At 47.0% G+C, this 21,774-nt stretch overlaps 3 protein-coding genes across 3 annotated transcripts; all 3 read right to left on the bottom strand.

Moving 5' to 3' along the window:
- Nucleotides 1-1,363: 1,363 nt before the first annotated feature.
- Nucleotides 1,364-2,299, bottom strand: LOC102462522 (olfactory receptor 51G2-like). Its single transcript, XM_006126573.2, has one exon. It carries the CDS (start codon nucleotides 2,297-2,299, stop codon nucleotides 1,364-1,366), a length of 936 nt encoding a protein of 311 aa, XP_006126635.1.
- Nucleotides 2,300-10,367: 8,068 nt separating this feature from the next.
- LOC102462277 (olfactory receptor 51G2-like) lies at nucleotides 10,368-11,303 on the bottom strand. Its single transcript, XM_006126572.3, has one exon. The coding sequence runs from the start codon at nucleotides 11,301-11,303 to the stop codon at nucleotides 10,368-10,370; it is 936 nt and encodes a 311-aa protein (XP_006126634.2).
- Nucleotides 11,304-20,500: 9,197 nt separating this feature from the next.
- LOC102462026 (olfactory receptor 51G2-like) lies at nucleotides 20,501-21,436 on the bottom strand. Its single transcript, XM_075921376.2, has one exon. It carries the CDS (start codon nucleotides 21,434-21,436, stop codon nucleotides 20,501-20,503), a length of 936 nt encoding a protein of 311 aa, XP_075777491.2.
- Nucleotides 21,437-21,774: the final 338 nt, after the last annotated feature.

Below are 21,774 nucleotides of genomic sequence, written 5' to 3'. Positions count from 1 at the left end.
TAAAGGATAGCAGGGTTTAAAATAATATTATTTTAAAATAATAAGTGAAAGTTCTTCCTCACACAGCTCACAGTCAATCTGTGGAACTCCTTGCCAGGGGAGGTTGTGAAGGCTAGGAATATAACAGAGTTTTAAAAAGAGCTAGATAAATTAATGGAGGTTAGGTTCATAAAAGGCTATTAGCCGGAGGGTAAGGAATGGTGCCCCAGGCCACTGTTTGTCAAAGCCTGGAGAAGGATGGCAGGAGACAAATTACTTGATCATTGTCTTCAGTCCACCCATTCTGGGACACCTGGTACAGGCCACTGTCGGCAGACAGAATACTGGGCTAGAGGGACCTTTGGTCTGACTCAGTGTAGCCGCTCTTCTGTCCTTGTAGAAAATGTGTCTTGTGAGGTGTCTATGGAAAAGATTGGAAGATTAAGATGGTCTCAAGTGTTTGCATGAGTTATGGACTATTAGAGGAAGCAGTAGAGGAAGTTGTATTTCTGAAAAGATCGCCCCAGAACTGCTGGAATTAGGCTGGAATTGGAGGTCACTGTACCTCTCTGGACAAGCTGAGACCCTTTTCCACCCCTTTCCAAGGAACAAGGGAAGCACTAACAGAGGGGAAAGGGAGAACATCTGGGCCTGAGTCTCTTACCAGACCCTCCCTCACACACACACAGATCAGGTCTGCCTAGGTGGGGAGTGGACCTGGCAGGTGTGTGTTGTGTACAGAGCCATCAATAGTGGTCAGAGTGTAGGCTGACTCCTAGAGCTCCTGCATTACTCATGTCTGTGACACGACTCAGTCACAAGCCCCTGGCTGAGGGAGTGGAGGGAGGGTGGGTGTCTGTGCCCGTTGAATAACCCCTGTCCACAGCTAGCGCAGCCTCATGAATCACGCAGCACCCAGAGTACCCAGGAAGGGGCAGGACTGTGACTGCAGAACAGCTCTGCTGCTTGTTTCATGGCCCTTGATGTTTAAGCAGAGACAGAACAGTGACAGGCCCAGTATCATGGGAAACAACAGCCACCTCCCTTCTCTTTATTGTTTCTATCAACATGAATTCTGAAGTCGGGGCAGCCAGCAAACAGCTCTTTAGGGGCCAACATCCCACCAGTTCCCTGGCTCTTCCAAACACAGTCACTTTGTAAATGCTGCTTCTTCCCATGGTCTCCTTCCCCCATCGCTCCTCCCGCACCGGCCCCTCTCCCAATGTGCCAGCCTTAGGCCCCATCTAACCCTCTCACAACCCAGTGGAGACCATTACAGCTCATGTTTTCAAGTACATAAAGGTCCAGGATGGAAGAGGGGGCCATGGCCCGTGTTTTTGTCTCCCATGTCACCAGCGCCAGAGCTGGGTGATGAAATGACCCTTCACTTGATGAACACCCTCATGATCCTCGCACGAAGGTGTTTGCATTTCACACTGTACACGATTGGGTTCATCAGGGGTGGGACCAGCAGGTAGAAGTAACCCAGGACAAACTGAAGCAAGTGAGAAGAGCTGTTCCCAAATCTGTGTATGACAGACAAGCCAAACTCTGGTACGTAGAAGAGCAGGACGGCACAGAAGTGGGAGACGCAGGTGTTCAGAGCCTTGAGGCTCTCTGTGCGGGACGCGATGCTCAGCACTGTTTTGAGGATCATCACATAGGAGAGGAAGATCAGTAGTGAATCCAAACCCATTGTTAAAAGTGCAGCAGACAGGCCATAGATATTGTTGACTGTGATGTCCGCACAGGCCAACTTCATAACTTCCTGGTGTAGGCAGTAGGAATGGGAGAGTACATTGGAGCGACAGTATTGGAAGCGTTTCAAGAGAAAGGGCAGTGGTAATATCACAGCAACACCTCTTAGCACACACACCAGCCCCATCTTGGCTACTCTTGGCAGGGTTAAGATAGAAGCGTATCTCAGTGGGTTACAGATGGCAACGAAGCGGTCAAAAGCCATCAACAAGAGAGTGGAGGATTCAATTCCTTGAAGCAAGTGTATGAAGAACTCCTGGGCAAAACAGGCATCCAGGCTGATCTCCCTAGAGTTAAACAAGAATATACCCAGTATAGTTGGCATGGTGGATATTGATAAACCAAGGTCTGTGAGGGCCAACATGGAAAGGAAAATGTACATGGGCTCATGGAGGCTTGGATCTGTTTTTATAATGAATAGAAGGAATGAATTTCCTACTAACGAAATGGCATACATGATGCAGAAAGGGATAGAGACCCAGAGATGGACGTCTTCGTGCCCAGGTATCCCAGAGAGAAGGAACACAGCAAATTGGACTTTGGTATCATTGACAGCTGACATATTGTACTGTAAAGCTCCGAGCCTTTTTTTACTTTGCTTCCTAAAAGGAACAACAGGAGACTAGATGACATTTAAGTAGACATCATTCTGCTCTCAAGGCATGTCTAGGGACTTCAAACTGCAGTGTGAAGAAGATCAGGTAAACTATAGTCTTGGATTTATACCACGGCTACGTCTAGACTGGCATGATTTTCTGGAAATGCTTTTAATGGAAAAGTTTTTCGTTAAAAGCATTTTTGGAAAAGAGCGTCTAGATTGGCATGGACACTTTTCTGCAAAAGCACTTTTTGCGGAAAAGCATCCGTGCCAATCTAGACACGCTTTTGCGCAAAAAAGCCCCGATCGCCATTTTCACGGAAAACATATATGAGCTGTCTACACTAGCCCTTTTGCGCAAACGGGAGCAGAATAGTATTTCTGCAAGAATCACTGATTTCTTACAGTAGGAAGTCAGTGCTTTTGCGGAAATTGAAGCGGCCAGTGTAGACAGCTGGCAACTTTTCCAGAAAAGCCGCTGATTTTCTGGAAAAACTGGCCAGTCTAGACATAGCCCACCAATACCTAGATAGACACTGCCATCCTGGATCAGATCTCCAATCTATCCAATGCAGGAACCAGTGGCCAGGTCCAGATGATTTAGACTCTATACTTTAGAGGAAGGTGGAAAAAAGCTTCCTATAGGAAACTATACGATAACCTATTCCCAGGGAATATTTTTCACTGACACCCACTAGTCAGACATATTTTGTGGTTTAAATCAGAAAGGTTTAGAACCCTTCCAAGATATATACTCACAACTCTAACTGGATTTGCAGGTTACCCATAAAACATCAAGTCCCTCTTTGAATCCTCCTATGATTTTGGCTCCTATGATATCTTGTGGTGGAGAGTTCCACAGCCTATTTGATCTCTGTGTGATTTTACAGTTTTGACCTTCACACACAGAGACGCTTTCTGGCCCTCCACATGTGAGTGAGTCCCACCGTATCATGGCATATGCATGAACACATGGCCAGTGCATCGTTAAAAGTGTCATTGTAGTTATCATTTCTGCATTGGAGTTATTTATAAATGTCCTTCATAGCCTCACTATATATATTTTGTATCATTTTCTCCACTCCAGATTATGTCACTGTCTCGTTGTGGTGCATGGGGCAAATTCTAAAGGGACAGATTCTGAATTCATAGACTCATAAACTCATAGACTTTAAGGTCAGAAGGGACCATTATGATCATCTAGTCTGACCCCCTGCACAGTGCAGGCCACAAAATCTCACCCTCTCCTCCTAGAATAATCCTCTCACCTATAACTCAGATATTGAAGCCCTCAAATACTTTGAATACCCCAAGATGCAGAGACTCCTCCAGCTGTGATCTGTACCCCATTCTACAGAGGAAGGCGAAAAACCTCCAGGGCCTCTGCCAATCTACCCTGGAGGAAAATTCCTTCCCGACCCCAAATATGGCGATCAGCTAAACCCTGAGCATGTGGGCAAGACTCATCAGCCAGACACCCAGAAAGTTCTCTATAGTAACTCCTATAATCCTTCCATTGACCTATTTCGCTAATTCAATAACATTGAGTTCTGTTAGAGAAGAAACAGGCAGCCCAGGAGCGGATGGGGTAAACGGAACCGCTTGATTGCCCACGCACGTTTACCTCAGACATTAACACAATGTTTGAATGACCCCGAATTGGCAGTAGTCAGAACCTTTTATCTATTTTAGTATGTTAATTCACACGTCTATCACTTCTTTTTCTAAAACCTTATTTAGTAATGTTAGCTCCCATCAATGATTATTAATAAGCAAATAATGAATACAAGTATACCCACCCCTAATTACTATTTATAAAGTTTCTAATTAAATCAACAATTTCCTATACTACAAACTAACAGGTTACAGATATTACAAGGAAGCTGACCCTGAAGATGTTATTCAGAGTCAATGAGGATAAGCAAGAGACACAACAAAGTAGAGCAGCTCCATACTTATCTGCTTTCCGAGGCTCCAGAACGAGAAAGAGCAAGGTTATATATCAAAGATAATACTGGTCTTGACTGGACCCTATCTTCCCACCCTACAAAACAAAAGGAAAAAGCATGTTTAAGGGTGACACTGTGGCTGGAATCCTGAACCACTAATGCAAAAAGGCCATTCCAAGCCTATTAATTTTTTTACCACCCGAAAAGTTCAACTGTGTGAATATTGTGTACAGATGTGGTCTCCTCACCTCAAAAAAAGATATTTTAGCATTAGAAAAGGTTCAGAAAAGAGCAACTAAAATGTTTAGGGGTTTGGAACGGGTCCCATGTGAAGAGAGGCTAAAGAGACTGGGACTTTTCCATTTAGAAAAGAGGAGACTGAGAGGGGATATGACAGAGGTCTATAAAATCATGAGTGGTGTGGAGAGGGTGAATAAAGAAAAGTTCTTCATTAGTTCCCATAATATAATGACTAGAGGACACCAAAGAAATTAATGGGTAGCGGGTTTTAAACTAATAAGTGAAAGCTCTTCTTCACCCAGTATGGCTGTTGTTAAGTCACTGCAGGTTTTCGTGTTTAAATTCAGTTAAACCTGGACTCTATCAACTTTTCCTTGACAAATGCTACTTTTGAAGCACTCATCCCCCAGGAATCCCACCTGCTTGACAGTATTTTGAGACTATTTTGAAATAACTGCCTGCAAAGTAAACGTGGACTAAATTATTTCGGAATAGCGCTAGTTGTTTAGTGTTCCAGAGTAGACATACCCAAAGAGAAATACCTCTGCTGCTAAACACACTTAGTCCTGCAGAACAAGGACAGTTGATCCGCAAAGGGCTATAACTCAAGGCCCAGCCTGAGGCTGGAAGGACTGTCGGATTCCACCCTACAAGAGCGTAGGACACAATGCCTGACATGTGGCAAACGCAGAGCAAAGAGGGGCAGTGATAGCGAGAGCCCTGTGACTCTCAGGGTACTTAAAGAACAGAAGTGTTGCAGCCTTCAGCTAATCAACAGAAAGGGGTCCCATTGGCTCTACTACCACAGAGCAGCACAGCTCTGAATACCTGTTTTCAAAACTGAGACAGAAAATAAAAACTTTAAAACTGCATTTGCTGATTAAATATTGAGGACCGAATAACCTTGAGGACTAATCATTGATATCTTACGGGGTCTCCTGTCACACAGACCCTGGCAGGATTCTACAGGCACCTCTGGAAATAGGACCCCTTGAGAAATCCTGACTTAGGGCATTAGGGATTTAACAGTCAAATCTCATTTTTAATGTCAGATTTTTTGTGCAGTTTGAATAAGCCACCAAGGTTCATGGGTGGGGTTCCCAAGCTCCCTAGCACTGGCTGCCCTCCAGCCAGTCCCTGAGTCACCCCGACAGCCCAGCTGAGTCCTCTCCGCAGCTCAGAACACAGAATCATAGAACACTAGGACTGGAAGGGACCTTGAGAGGTCATCAGGTTCAGTCCCCTGCCCTCATGACCCAGTACTGTCTAGACCATCCCTGATAGACATTTATCTAACCTACTCTTAAATATCTCTAGAGATGCAGAATCCACAACCTCCCTAGGTAATTTATTCCGGTGTTTCACGACCCAGACTGGTAGGAAGTTTTTGCGAATGTCCAACCTAAACCTCCCTTGCTGCAGTTTAAGCCCATTGCTTCTTGTTCTATCCTCAAAGGCCAGGAAGAACAAGTTTTCTCCCTCCTTCTTCTGGCAACCTTTTACATACCTGAAAACCACTGTCATGTCCCCTCTCAATCTTCTCTTCTCCAAACTAAATAAGCCCAGTTCTTTCAGCCTTCCTTCATAGGTCATGTTCTCTAGACCTTTAATCATTCGTGTTGCTCTTCTCTGGACCTTATCCAGTTACTCCACATCTTTCCTGAAATGCGATGCCCCGAACTGGACACAATACTCCAACTGAGGCCTAATCAGCGCAGAATAGAGCGGAAGAATGACTTCTCGTGTCTTGCTCACAACACACCTGTTAATGCATCCTAGAATCATGTTTGCTTTTTTTGCAACAGCGTCACATTGTCGACTCATATTTAGCTTCAGGTCCACTATAACCCCTAGATCCCTTTCTTCCGTACTCCTTCCTAGACAGTCGCTTCCCATTCTGCATGTGTGAAACTGATTGTTCCTTCCTAAGTGGAGCACTTTGCATTTGTCCTTATTAAACTTCATCCTGTTTACCTCAGACCATTTCTCCAATTTGTCCAGATCATTTTGAATTATGAACCTCTCCTCCAAAGCTGTTGCAACCCCTCCCAACTTGCTATCATATGCAAACTTAATAAGCGTTTGCATATCTATGCCAATATCTAAAATGTTGATGAAGATATTGAACAGAACTGTCCCAAAACAGACCCCAGTGGAACCCCACTTGTTATGCCCTTCCAGCAGGATTCTGAACCATTAATAACTACTCTCTGGGAATGGTTATCCAGCCAGTTAGGCACCCACCTTATAGTAGCCCCATCTAAATGGGTAAAAATATCATGCGAGTCTGTATCAAGTGCCTTACTAAAGTCTAGGTATACCACATCCACCGCCTCTCCCCTAGCCACAAGACTTGTATCATATCAAAGAAAGCTATCTGATTGGTTTGACATCTGCCAGTGCAAACAGCCTCCAGCCTTTGCCCTGCACTTCTCACACTAGAGACAGTGAAACATGCCAACGTACCCATTTCGTGCTATAACGGAGCCAGTGGCAACACAAGGAGTCATCGGAGAGGTTGCACGGGCAGCAGGCAGTGAGTATTCAGATAGGGAGGCAACTGCCTTTATGCAGCATGTTTGTACCTTCCCTTGGGGCCACTTGGCCATCAGGGAACCTCAGCTGCTTGGCTTCCTATGCACCAGCTTTAACCCCGTCATGGCCAACAGCAGGAAGCCAAATCCCAGGGGACAGTGGATGATGCTAAACAATTGGCCTGCAGCACCAGCACTGCTGCAGGCTCCATTCCTGGAATCTGGTCTTGCAGCCCTGTATGGTTGTGATTAGTAAGAAGAAGAAGAAGAAGAAGAAGCCAGATTTCTGCCTAGCGGACCCCATTCCTACATTACAAACCCAGAATATAGGGCAAGAACGGATGATTCCACAAGTCCCCATACTTTCCAGAGAGGAAAGCCCCTTCCCTTTTCCCTGAGGAATGATAAGGGGGACCCAGGGCCCAGGGATCCCCAAAGTTAGCACAGATCTCAGGGATCCACAGGTAGACAGGCCCAGCCACCCACGATCTCCTCAAATGCTCTAAGACCCTCTCCAGCTCCAGACTGATCACAGATGTGCTAACGGGACCTGTTACAGTAGCCACTGCCCACAGGATATGCTGAGGGGCCATTGTACACGGTGGAGGGGGCTGCACAGAGATGGTAAGTCCGGTTGGAATAGAAAGGGATGTGAAGAATAACAAGAAAGGTTTCTAGTAGTATGTTAGCAACAAGAAGAAGATGAAGGAAGGTGAGGGTTATTTACTGATTGGGGGAAGCACCCCAGTGACAAATGATGTGGGAAAAGCTAAAATAGTCAATGTTTCTTCTGGGTCTTCACAGACAAGGTCGGCTCCCAGCCTGCTCCACAAGGCAGCAGTGTATGGGAAGGAGGAGAGCAGCCCTCGGTGGTGAAAGAACAGGTTAAGGACTGAAGAGAAGTTGGACGTGCATAGGTCTGTGGGGACAGATGCAGTGCACTTGAAGCTGCTGAAAGACTTGACTGATGTGATTGCAGAGCTACTGGCCATAATCTTTGAAAACTTGTGGCTCTCTGGCTGAGAGTGCAAACCAACCAGTAAAAGTTTTGCACAAAAGGGACTTTAGCCCAAACGGGAGCAGCACAGTAATTCCGCAAAAGCACTGACAATCTTACATGAGATTGTCAGTGCTTTTGCGGAAATTCAAGCGGCCAGTGTAGACAGCTGGCAAGTTTTTCCGGAAAAGCGGCTCATTTTCCAGAAAAACTGGCCAGTCTAGACACAGCCCCAGAGAAGCCTGGAGCCTCCACAGCTCTCATGACTGGAATCCAGTGCCCAACCACACTCACACCCTCCACATGGGGCCGAAGGAGAGTCGGGCTCACTGCTGCCGCCCCCAGGCACACCACGTAATCCCTCCTGAGACATCAAGACACCCCGCAGGAAAAGCTGGTCTCTTCCTGAAGGAGCTGAACTTTCTATATGGGACAGGTTGTAGGGCAGATGAGAAGGCCATTGGGTCACTGCACCCAATTGTTCTCGTGATGTCACTGTGTTATGACTATGAGAGAGTTTTAATGCATCTTGTAGAAAATGTGTCTGGTGAGGTGTCTATGGAAAGGTGAGGACTGGAGGATTATGATGGTCTCACGTGTTTGCATGGGTTCGTTTTGCGTCTGAAGTTATAAATATTGACTATGTACCTGGGTAGACACCCACAATGCTAAATATTTCATTTCAGTCTAGCCCAGTGGTTACAAACTTGGGTCATGAGGCCTCCTGTGTAAGCCCCTGACGAGCCAGCGATGCTTTGGTTAGTCACGTGTCTGTAGCAACGGAACCTCACAGCTCCCATTGTCGGTGGTTTGCCGTTTTCAGCCAAGGTGGTCTGTGGGAAGGGGCATGGCCCTGGCAGGCCCTCGAGCCAAGTGTGAAAGGGGCTAGTCAGGTAAATGGCCAATAGAGGAAGCAGTAAGCCTTAGGAAACGCTTATCCCCTACCAGGTGAGCCTTCCCAAGAAAGTTCCAGGCAGCCTATGGATAATGGCTGCTCTGATTCAGCAGGTCAGGCAAAGGCATGTGACCAGACCACATGACCCTAAACTCCACTTTGGTACCTGTGGGGAGCCAGGGTCTTGAGATGGGGGCTACTCATAGACCCTGCTCCTGCTGCTCCTCTAGTCTCACCCCCTACCCAGTGCAGGGAGAGGGTCCACGGTTTCCCACTGTGGACCAGGATCCCTGGTGACGCTTACCACAGATGAGCTATGGCTTTCGGAAAGGCCAGCAGGTAGGACCCCGAGGAGATGAGGAGCAGAGTGTGAAGATTTGGGGGAAGGAATGGGGCAGGGACCTCTGAGGAAGAGGAGTAGTGGATGGAGCCTAAAGTCGATGAAGGGCAGGAGAAGATGAAGGGCAGGAGCAGGTCACAGAGGAGAGCGGGACGGATTCATTCCTATATCCTGCTTTTGTCTTTTTGAAAAGATCACCCCAAAACTGCAGGAATTAGGCTGGAACTGGAGGTCGCCGTATCTCTCTGGACAAGCTGAGGCCCATTTCCACCCCTTTCCAAGGAGCTGGGGAAGCACTAAGAGAGGGGAAAGGAAGAATATCTGGGCCTGAGTCGCCTACCAGGACTCCTCAGTGTCAGACCCTCCCTCACACACACACAGATCAGGTCTGCCTGGGTGGGGAGTGGATCTGGCAGGTGTGTGTGTTGTGTACAGAGCCATCAATAGTGGGCAGAGTGTAGGCTGACTCCTAGAGCTCCTGCATTACTCATGTCTGTGACACGACTCAGTCACAAGCCCCTGGCTGAGGGAGTGGAGGGAGGGTGGGTGTCTGTGCCCATTGAATAGCCCCTGTCCACAGCTAAGGCAGCCTCATGGATCACGCAGCACCCAGAGTGCCCAGAAAGGGGCAGGATTGAGACTGCAGAACAGCTCTGCTCCTTCTTTCATGGCCCTTGATGTTTAAGCAGAGACAGAACAGTGACAGGCCCAGTATCATGGGAAACAACAGCCACCTCCCTTCTCTTTATTGTTTCCATCAACATGAATTCTGAAGTCGGGGCAGCCAGAAAACAGCTCTTTAGGGGCCAACATCCCACCAGTTCCCTGGCTCTTCCAAACACAGTCACTTTAAATGCTGCTTCTTCCCATGGTCTCCTTCCCCAATCGCTCCTCCCTCACCTGCCCCTCTCCCAATGTGCCAGCCTTAGGCCCCATGTAACCCTCTCACAACCCAGTGGAGACCATTACAGCTCATGTTTTCAAGAAACATAAAGGTCCAGGATGGAATAGGGGGCCGTGGGCCGTGTTTTTGTCTCCCATGTCACCAGCGCTAGAGCTGGGTGATGAAATGACCCTTCACTTGATGAACACCCTCATGATCCTCGCACGAAGGTGTTTGCTTTTCACACTGTACACGATTGGGTTCAGTAGGGGTGGGACCAGCAGGTAGAAGTAGCTCAGGACAAACTGAAGCAAGTGAGAAGAGCTGTTCCCAAATCTGTGTATGACAGACAAGCCAAACTCTGGTACGTAGAAGAGCAGGACGGCACAGAGGTGGGAGACGCAGGTGTTCAGAGCCTTTAGACTCTCAGTGCGGGACGCGATGCTCAACACTGTTTTGAGGATCATCACATAGGAGAGGAAGATCAGTAGTGAATCCAAACCCAACGTTAAGACTGCAGCAGACAGGCCATAGATATTGTTGACTGTGATGTCCGCACAGGCCAACTTCATGACTTCCTGGTGCAGGCAGTAGGAGTGGGAGAGGACATTGGAGCGACAGTATTGGAAGCGTTTCAAGAGAAAGGGCAGTGGTAATCTCACAGCCACCCCTCTTAGCATGAACACCAGCCCCATCTTGGCTACTCTTGGCAGGGTTAAGATGGAGGCATGTCTCAGTGGGTTACAGATGGCAACAAAGCGGTCAAAAGCCATCAACAAGAGCATAGAGGATTCAATTCCTTGAAGCACGTGGATGAAGAACAGCTGAGCAAAACAGGCATCCAGGCTGATCTCCCTAGAGTTAAACAAGAATATGCCCAGTGTCGTTGGCATGGTGGATATTGATAAACCAAGGTCTGTGAGGGCCAACATAGAAAGGAAAATATACATGGGCTCATGGAGGCTTGGATCTGTTTTTATAATGAATAGAAGGAATGAATTTCCTACTAGCGAAATGGCATACATTATGCAGAAAGGGATAGAGACCCAGAGATGGATGTCTTCGTGCCCAGGTATCCCAGTGAGAAGGAACACAGCAAATTGGACTTTGGTATCATTGACAGCTGACATATCGTACTGTAAAGCTCCAAGCCTTTTTTTTACTTTGCTTCCTAAAAGGAACAACAGGAGACTAGATGACATTTAAGTTGACATCATTCTGCTCTCAAGGCATGTCTAGGGAGTTCAGACTGCAGTGTGAGGAAGATCAGGTAAACTATAGTGGTAGAGATGTAGCCGTGTTAGTCTGGGGTAGCTGAAGCAAAATGCAGGACAATGTAGCACTTTAAAGACTAACAAGATGGTTTATTAGATAATGAGCTTTCGTGGGCCAGACCCACTTCCTCAGATCAGATTTTTTGATCTGAGGAAGTGGGTCTGGCCCACGAAAGCTCATCATCTAATAAACCATCTTGTTAGTCTTTAAAGTGCTACATTGTCCTGCATTTTGCTTCAGGTAAACTATAGTCTTGGATTTACTCCACCAATACCTAGATAGACACTGCCAGCCTGGATCAGACTTCCAGTCTATCCAAGTCAGGAACCAGTGGCCAGGTCCAAATGATTTAGACTCTAAACTTTAGAGGAAGGTGGAAAAAAGCTTCCTATAGGAAACTGTACGATAACCTATTCTCAGGGAATATTTTCCTCTGACATCCACTAATCAGACGTATTTTGTGATTTAAATCAGGAAGGTTCAGAGCCCTTCCATTGTATATGCTGACAACTCTAACTGGATTTGCAGGTTGCCCATAAAACATCAAGTCCCTCTTTGAATCCTCCTATGATTTTGACTCCTATGATATCTTGTGGCGGAGAGTTCCACAGCCTATTTGATCTCTGTGTGATTTTACAGTTTTGACCTTCACACACAGAAACCCTTTTTGGCCCTCCACGTGTGAGTGAGCCCCACTGTATCATGGCATATGCATGAACACATGGCTAGTGCATCGTTAAAAGGGTCCTTGCAGTTATCATTTCTGCATTGGAGCTATTTATAAATGTCCTTCATTGCCCACGCACGTATACCTCGGACATTAACACAATGTTTGAATGACCCCGAATTGGCAGTAGTCAGAACCTTTTATCTATTTTAGGGTATGTCTACACTACCCCCCTAGTTCGAACTAGGGGGGGTAATGTAGTCATACGGAGTTGCAAATGAAGGCCGGGTTTTGAATTTCCCGGGCTTCATTTGCATGAAGCCAGCCGGCGCCATTTTTAAATGCCGGCTAGGTCGGACCCCGTGCCGCGCGGCTACACGCGGCACGGACTAGCTAGTTCGGATTAGACTTCCTATCCGAACTAGCTGTACGCCTCATGGAACGAGGTGTACAGCTAGTTCGGATTAGGAAGCCTAATCCGGACTTGCTAGTCCGTGCCACGTGTAGCCGCGCGGCACGGGGTCCGACCTAGCCGGCATTTAAAAATGGCGCCGGCCGGCTTCATGCAAATGAAGCCTGGGAAATTCAAATCCCGGGTTTCATTTGCAACTCCGTATGACTACATTACCCCCCGTAGTTCGAACTAGGGGGGTAGTGTAGACATACCTTCTGTATGTTAATTCACACGTCTATCACTTCTTTTCCTAAAACCTTATTTAGTAATGTTAGTTCCCATCAAATGATTATTAATAAGCAAATAATGAATACAGTTATACTCACCCCTAATTATTATTTATATAATTTCTAATTAAATCAACAATTTCCTATACTACAAACTAACAGGTTACAGTGATTACAAGGAAGTTGACCCTGAAGATGTTATGCAGAGCTAATGAGGATAAGCAAGAGACACAACAAAGTAGAGCAGCTCCATACTTATCTGGTTTCCGAGGCTCCAGAACAGAGAGAATGAGCAAGATTATAGATCAAAGATAATACTGGTCTTGACTGGACCCTATCTTCCCACCCTACAAAACAAAACGAAAAAGCATGTTTAAGGGTGACACTGTGGCTGAAATCCTGAACCACTAATGCAAAAAGGCCATTCCAAGCCTATTAATTTTTTTTACCACCCGAAAAGTTCAACTGTGTGAATTTTGTGTACAGATGTGGTCTCCTCACCTCAAAAAAAAGATATTTTGGCATTAGAAAAGGTTCAGAAAAGCGTAACTAAAATGATTAGGGGTTAGGAACGGGTCCCATATGAAGAGAGGCTAAAGAGACTGGGACTTTTCCGTTTAGAAAAGAGGAGACTGAGGGGGGATATGACAGAGGTATATAAAATCATGAGTGGTGTGGAGATGGTGAATAAAGAAAAGTTCTTCATTAGTTCCCATAATATAAGGACTAGAGGACACCAAATGAAATTAATGGGTAGCGGGTTTAAAACTAATAAGTGAAAGTTCTTCTTCACCCAATATGGCCGTTCTTATGTTCTTATGTCACTGCAGGTTTTCATGTTTAAATTCAGTTAAACCTGGACTTTATCAACTTTTCCTTGACAAATGCTACTTTTGAGACACTCATCCCCCAGGAATCCCACCAAGAGAAACGGAAGGGCTTTGCCTGGACAGCGCTGAGTGGATCCAAAGTGTTCAACCATCCTACCATCTTCTATTTATTCTCGTAAGGCCTGCCTCCTCTCCCCATAAAGAGGTCTACAGATGCCTGAAAAGTTATAAGCAAACACTGGCAATTACTTCACCTGAGCGGGGGAAGCGTTGGCATCACATATGGCTGAACACTGAATATAGAAAGAAAGAAAGAAAGAAAGAAAGAAAGAAAGAAAGAAAGAAAGAAAGAAAGAAAGAAAGAAAGAAAGAAAGAAAGAAAGAAAGAAAGAAAGAAAGAAAGAAATGCTGGTCACTCAGAATATATCTATACTATGGCAGCTTTTTGGAAGAGGAAATGCAAATGAAGCGTTCATTTTCAAATCTTGAGCTCTCATTTGCATATTCTCTTCCGATCCTTTTTGTGGAATAAATTTGCAAATGAGAGCACGAGATTTGCAAATGAGCACTTCATTTGCATTTCCTCTTCTGAAAAACTGCCATAGTGTAGACGTAGCCTCATCTCACCGCTAGTCACAGGCTCCCAAAAGGTGTGTCTATACTGCATGTGTTGGAAATTGGAAAGGGTACAGAGAAGAGCAACAAGAATGATTAAAGGTTTAGAGAACATGACCTAAGAAGCCAGGCTTCATGAACTGGGCTTGTTTAGTTTGGAAAAAAGAAGATTAAGGGGGGACATGATAGCGGTTTTCAAATATCTAAAAGGGTGTCACAAGGAGGAAGGAGAAAATTTGTTCCTCTTGGTTTCTGAGGACAGGACAAGGAGTAATGGGCTTAAAGTGCAGCAGGGGAGGTTTAGATTGGACATTAGGAAAAAATTCCTAACTGTCAGGGTGGTCAAATATTGGAATAAATTGCCAAGGGAGGTGGTGGAATCTCCCTCTCTGGAGATATTTAAGAACAGGTTAGATAGACATCTGTCAGGGATGGTGTAGACGGAGCGTGGTCCTGCCTTGAGGGCGGGGGGCTGGACTCGATGACCTCTCGAGGTCCCTTCCAGTCCTATTATTCTATGATTCTATGAGCCTGACTGGTAGGAAGTTTTTCCAAATGTCCAACCTAAACCTCCCTTGCTGCAGTTTAAGCCCATTGCTTCTTGTTCTATCCTCAGAGGCCAGGAAGAACAAGTTTTCTTCCTCCTCCTTGTGACACATTTTTGGATACCCAAAAACCGCTACCATTTACCCTCCCAATCTTCTCTCTTCCAAACTAAACAAGCCCAATTCTTTCAGTCTTCCTTCATAGGTTATGTTCTCTAGACCTTTAATCATTTGTGTTGCTCTTCTCTGGACCTTCTCCAATTTCTCCACATCTTTCTTGAAATGTGGTGCTCAGAACTGGACACAATACTCCAACTGAGGCCTAATCAGCGCAGAATAGAGCGGAAGAATGACTTCTCGTGCCTTGCTCACAACACACCTCTTAATACATCCCTGAATCATGTTTGCTTTTTTTGCAACAGCGTCACACTGTTGACTCATATGTAGCTTGTGGTCCACTATAACCCCTAGATCCCGTTCTGCTGTACTCCTTCCTAGACAGTCGCTTCCCATTCTGTATGTGTGAAACTGATTGTTCCTTCCTAAGTGCATTTGCATTTGTCCTTATTAAACTTCATCCTGTTTACCTCAGACCATTTCTCCAATTTGTCCAGATCATTTTGAATTATGAACCTGTCCTCCAAAGCAGTTGCAACCTCTCCCAACCTGCTATCATATGCAAACTTAATAAGTGTACTCTCTATGCAAATATCTAAAATGTTGATGAAGATATTGAACAGAACCGGTCCCAAAACAGACCCCTGTGGAATCCCACTTGTTCTGCCTTTCCAGCAGGATTCTGAACCATTAATAACTACTCTCTGAGAATTGTTATCCAGCCAGTTATGCACCCACCTTATAGTAGCCGCATCTAAATTGTATTTGCCTAGTTTATTGATAAGAATATCATGCGAGACTGTACCAAGTGCCTTACTAAAGTCTAGGTATACCACATCCACCGCCACTCCCCTAGCCACAAGACTTGTATCCTATAAAAGAAATCTATCAGATTGGTTTGACATCTGTCAATGCAAACAGCCTGCAGCCTTTGCCCTGCATTTCTCACACTACAGACAGTGAAACCTGCCAACGTACCCAGTTCCTGCGAGAAGGGAGCCGCTGGCACCAGAGGTCTTCACCCTATAGCACAAGGAGTCATCGGTGAGGTTGCACGGGCAGCAGGCAGTGAGTATTCAGATAGGAAGGCAACTGCCTTTATGCAGCATGTTTGTACCTTCCCTTGGGGCCACTTGGCCATCAGGGAACCTCAGCTGCTTGGCTTCGTGTGCACCAGCTTTAACCCCGTCATGGACAACACCATGAGGCCAAATCCCAGGGGACAGTGGATGATGGTAAACAACCGGCCTACAGCCCCAGCCCTGCTGCAGGCTCTGTTCCTGGAATCTGGTCTTGCAGCCATGTACGGTTGTGATTAGTCACATGACTACCTTGGAGGTGGCTGAGAAGTAATGATGATGCTGTCACAGCTGTGATCTTGCTAAAAGAAAGAAGAAGAAGCAGCCAGATTTCTGCCTAGCAGACCCCATTCCTGCAATACAAACCCTGAATACAGGACAGGAACGGATGATTCCACAAGTCCCCAACGTTCCAGAGAGGAAAGCCCCTTCCCTTTTCCCTGAGGAATGATAAGGGGGACCCAGGACCCAGGAATCCCCAAAGTTAGCACAGATCTCAGGGATCCACTGCTAGCCAGGCCCAGCCACCCACAATCTCCTCAACTGCTCTAGGACCCTCTCCAGCTCCAGACTGATCACAGATATGCTACCGGGACCTGTTACAGTAGCCACTGCCCACAGGATATGCTGAGGGGCCATTGTATAGGGTGGAGGGGGCTGCACAGAGATGGTAAGTCTGGTTGGAGTAGAAAGGCATGTGAAGAATAACAAGAAAGGTTTGTTAGCAACAAGAAGAAGGTGAGGGAAGGTGAGGGATATTTACTGATTGGGGGAGGCACCCCAGAGACAAATGGGGTGGAAAAAGCTAAAATACTCAGTGTTTCTTCTGGGTCTTCACAGACAAGGTTGGCTCCCAGACTGCTGCACAAGGCAGCAGTGTATGGGAAGGAGGAGAGCAGCCCTCGGTGGTGAAAGAACAGGTTAAGGACTGAAGAGAAGTTGGACGTGCATAGGTCTGTGGGGACAGATGCAGTGCCCTTGAGGCTGCTGAAAGACTTGACTGATGTGATTGCAGAGCTACTGGCCATTATCTTTGAAAACCTGTGGCACTCAGGGGGCATGGCCATCTTTTAAACAGAGCAGAAGCAGGATCTGGGAAATTACTGACTGGTCAACCTCAGTTCATCCCCCAGAAACATCATGAAAGAGGTCCTCAAGGCATCCATTTTGAAGCACACAGAGGAGAGGAAGCTGACTGGGAACAGTCAACATGGATTCACCGTGGGTAAGTCAATGCCTCGTGGAGTACAAGGAGTCCTCGTGGAACGAGGTGTACAGGTAGTTCAGAATAGGAAGCCTAATCCGAACTACCTAGTCCGTGCCGCTTGTAGCCACGGGCAAGTCCGAACAAGTCCGAACAAGCAGACATTTAAAAATGGCGGTGCCCGGCAACATACAAATGAAGCCCGGGAAATTCAAATCCCGGGCTTCATTTGCAACTCCGGTTGCCTACATTAACCACCCTAGTTTAAACTAGGGTGGTAGTGTAGACATACCCTTCCATAGTATTCTTTCCATCAAGTTAATGAAGCCTGGCCTGATCGTTAGGCTCAACGAGGAGTGGTCAATGGTTCAATGTCTAGCTGGCAGCTGGTATCAAACAGAGAGACTCGGGGGACAGTTCTGGGGCTGGTTTTGTTCAACAACTTTATGAATTCTCTGGATTATGGGTTGGTTTGCACTCTCAGCGAGTTCGCAGATGACATTCAGCAAGGGGGAGAAGCAGATTTGCTGGAGAGCAGGGATACAAGTCCAGCCTGTCCCCTTGCTCCACTCCTTCTACCAAAGAGACGCCCCTTCCGGCCAGAACACTGAGTCCCCCTCCCAGAGAAGCCTGGAGCCTCCACAGCTCTCATGGCTGGAATCCAGTGCCCAACCACACACACACACCCTCCACAGGCTGCTGAAGGAGAGTCGGGTTTACTGCTGCCGCCCCCAGGCACACCACGTAATCCCTCCTGAGACATCAAGACACCCTGCAGGAAAAGCTGGTCTCTTCCTGAAGAAGCTGAACTTTCTATATGGGACAGGTTCTAGGGCAGATGAGAAGGCCATTGGGTCACTGCCACCAGTTGTTCTCGTGACCTTGGAAAGGGTTGGATATTTTGGATATTTTGGCCTTGGAAAGGGTTCAGAAAAGGGCAACTAAAATGATTAGGGGTTTGGAACGGGTCCCATATGAGGAGAGGTTAAAGCGACTGGGACTTTTCAGTTTAGAAAAGAGGAGACTGAGGGGGGATATGATAGAGGTCTATAAAATCATGAGTGGTGTGGAGAGGGCTGATAAAGAAAAGTTATTTATTAGTTCCCATAATAGAAGAACTAGAGGACACCAAATGAAATTAATGGGTAGCAGGTTTAAAACTAATAAAAGAAAGTTCTTCTTCACACAGCGTGTAGTCAACCTGTGGAACTCCTTGCCAGAGGAGTCTGTGAAGGCTAGGACTATAATAGAGTTTAAAGAGAAGCTGGATAAATTCATGGAGGTTAGGTCCATAAAAGGCTATTAGCCAGGGGATAAAATGGTGTCCTTGGCCTCTGTTTGTCAGAGGCTGGAGAGGGATGGCAGGAGACAAATCGCTTGATCATTGTCTTCGGTCCACCCTCTCTGGGGCACCTGGTGCTGGCCACTGTCGGCAGACAGGATACTGGGCTAGATGGACCTTTGGTCTGACCCAGTAAGGCTGTTCTTATGTTCTTATGTTCTTATGGTGTCACTGTGTTATGACTATGAGAAAGTTGTAATGCACCTTGTAGAAAATGTGTCTGGTGAGGTGTCTATGGAAAGGTGAGGACTGGAGGATTATGATGGTCTCACGTGTTTGCATGGGTTCGTTTTGCGTCTGAAGTTATAAATATTGACTATGTACCTGGGTAGACACCCACAATGCTAAATATTTCATTTCAGTCTAGCCCAGTGGTTACAAACTTGGGTCGTGGGGCCTCCTGTGTAAGCCCCTGACAAGCCAGCGATGCTTTGGTTAGTCACGTGTCTGTAGCAACAGAACCTCACAGCTCCCATTGTCGGTGGTTTGCCGTTTTCAGCCAAGGTGGTCTGTGGGAAGGGGCATGGCCCTGGCAGGCCCTCGAGCCAAGTGTGAAAGGGGCTAGTCAGGTAAATGGCCAATAGAGGAAGCAGTAAGCCTTAGGAAACGCTTACCCCCTACCAGGTGAGCCTTCCCAAGAAAGTTCCAGGCAGCCTATGGATAATGGCTGCTCTGATTCAGCAGGTCAGGCAAAGGCATGTGACCAGACCACATGACCCTAAACTCCACTTTGGTACCTGTGGGGAGCCAGGGTCTTGAGATGGGGGCTACTCATAGAGCTTGCTCCTGCTGCTCCTCTAGTCTCAGCCCCCTACCCAGTGCAGGGAGAGGGTCCATGGTTTCCCACTGTGGACCAGGATCCCTGGTGACGCTTACCGCAGATGAGTTCTGGCTTTCGGAAAGGCCGGCAGGTAGGACCCCGAGGAGATGAGGAGCAGAGTGTGAAGGTTTGGGGGAAGGAATGGGGCAGGGACCTCTGAGGAAGAGGAGTAGTGGATGGAGCCTAAGGGAGAAGATGAAGGGCAGGAGCAGGTCACAGAGGAGAGCGGTACGGATTCGTTCCTGCTTTTGTCTTTTTGAAAAGGTCATCCCAAACTGCAAGAACTGGGCTGGAATTGAAGCCTGCAGGTAGAGCTGAGGCCTGTTTCCACCCCTTTCCCAGGAGCTGGGGAAGCACTAACAGAGGGCAAGGGGGGATCCTCTGGGCCTGAGTCTCTTGCCAGGACACCTGTGTGTCAGACTCTCCCTCACACACACACAGCTCAGTTCTGCCTGGGTGGGGAGTGGGCCTACCAGGTGTGTGCCGTTTGCAGAAAGCTCAGGAATGGGCAAAGCAAGTGCTACCTGACTGGGTTCATGCGGGGCTCCTGCATTAATCATGTCTCTGAGATGGCTCAGTCACAAGCCCCTGGCTGAGGGAGTTCAGGGAGGGTGGGAGTTTGTTCCCCTTCAATAGCCCTTTGCCCCAGCTAGTGCAGTCTCATGGATCACCCAGCACCCAGAGTGCTCAGGACTGGCCAGGACTGTGACTGCAGAACAGCTCTGATGCTTGTTTCATGGCTCTCAAGGTTTAAGCAGAAACAGGACAGTGACAGTCCAGGTGTCATGGGAAACAACAGTCACCTCCCTTCTCTTTATTGTTTGTGTTGACACAAATTCTGAGGTCGGAGCAGCCACCAACCAGCTCTTCAGGGCTCACCTCCCACTGGTCTCCTGGCTCCTCCAAACACAGTCAGTTTGTAAATGCTGCTTTCTTCCTTGCTCCCCTTCCCCCATCGCTCCTCCCTCACCTGTCCCTCTGCCACTGCTCCAAGCCTTAGACCCCATCTGACTCTCCCTCTACACAGTGGAGACCATTAAAGATCATGTCTTCCAGAGAGCAAAGGTCCAGGATGGAATACGGGGCTGTGCCCTCTTTTTTTTTTTCATTTCCCATGTCACCAGCGCTGGAGCTGGGTGATGAAATGACCCTTCACTTGATGAACACCCTGATGATCCTCGCACGAAGATGTTTGCTTTTCACGCTGTACACGATTGGGTTCAGTAGGGGTGGGACCAGAAGGTAAAAGTAGCCCAGGACAAACTGAAACAAGTGAGAAGAGCTGTTCCCAAATCTGTGGATCGAAGACAGGCCGATCTCTGGTACGTAGAAGAGCAGAACGGCACATAGGTGGGAGACGCAGGTGTTCAGGGCTTTGAGGCTCTCTGTGCGAGACGCAATGCTCAGCACTGTTTTGAGGATCATCACATAGGAGAGGAAGATCAGTAGTGAATCCAAACCCATTGTTAAAAGTGCAGTAGACAGGCCATAGATATTGTTGACTGTGATGTCCGCACAGGCCAACTTCATAACTTCCTGGTGCAGGCAGTAGGAGTGGGAGAGGACATTGGAGTAACAGTATTGGAACCGTTTCAGGAGAAATGGCAGTGGGTATACTACAGCCACCCCTCTTAGCATGAACACTAGCCCCATCTTGGCTACTCTCGGCAGAGTTAAGATGGAAGCGTATCTCAATGGCTTACAGATTGCGATGAAGCGGTCAAAGGCCATCAACAGGAGCGTGGAGGATTCAATACCTTGAAGCAAGTGGATGAAGAACAGCTGAGCAAAACAGGCATCTAGGCTGATCTCCCTAGAGTTAAACAAGAATATGCCCAGTATCGTTGGCATGGTGGATATTGATAAACCAAGGTCTGTGAGGGCCAACATGGAAAGGAAAATGTACATGGGCTCATGGAGGCTTGGGTCTGTTTTTATAATGAACAGAAGGAAGGAATTGCCTACTAGCGAAATGACATACATGATGCAGAAGGGGATAGCGATCCAGAGATGGATGTCTTCGTGCCCAGGTATCCCGGTGAGAAGGAACACAGAAAACTGGACTTTGGTATCATTGACAGCTGACATATTGTACTGGAAAGCTCAAGGCATTTTCTACTTTACTTCCTGAAAGGAACAACAGGAGACTGGATGACATTTAACTAGATATCATTCTGCTCTCTGATCAAAACTAGAGACTTCCTAGAGTTGGAGGAAGATCAACTAAATCACAGTGTTGGATTTACACCACCAGGAGCAAAATAGGCACTGTCTGCTTGGATCAGACCAACAGTGCATCTAACCAGTATCCAGTGGCCAGGTCTTCATAATTCAGAGAAAGGTGGAAGAAACCCTCCAATAGGCAACTGAACTATAAACTATTCTCAAGGAAAGTTTCCCACTAACACCCACTAATTAGACATATT

The sequence above is a fragment of the Pelodiscus sinensis genome, chromosome 1 (genome assembly GCF_052426305.1).
Source record: "Pelodiscus sinensis isolate ZL-2025 chromosome 1, ASM5242630v1, whole genome shotgun sequence".
NCBI classification, from domain to species: domain Eukaryota; kingdom Metazoa; phylum Chordata; order Testudines; family Trionychidae; genus Pelodiscus; species Pelodiscus sinensis.
Note: the sequence above shows the minus strand (reverse complement) of the source record. Positions and strands in the feature narration are given on the sequence as shown.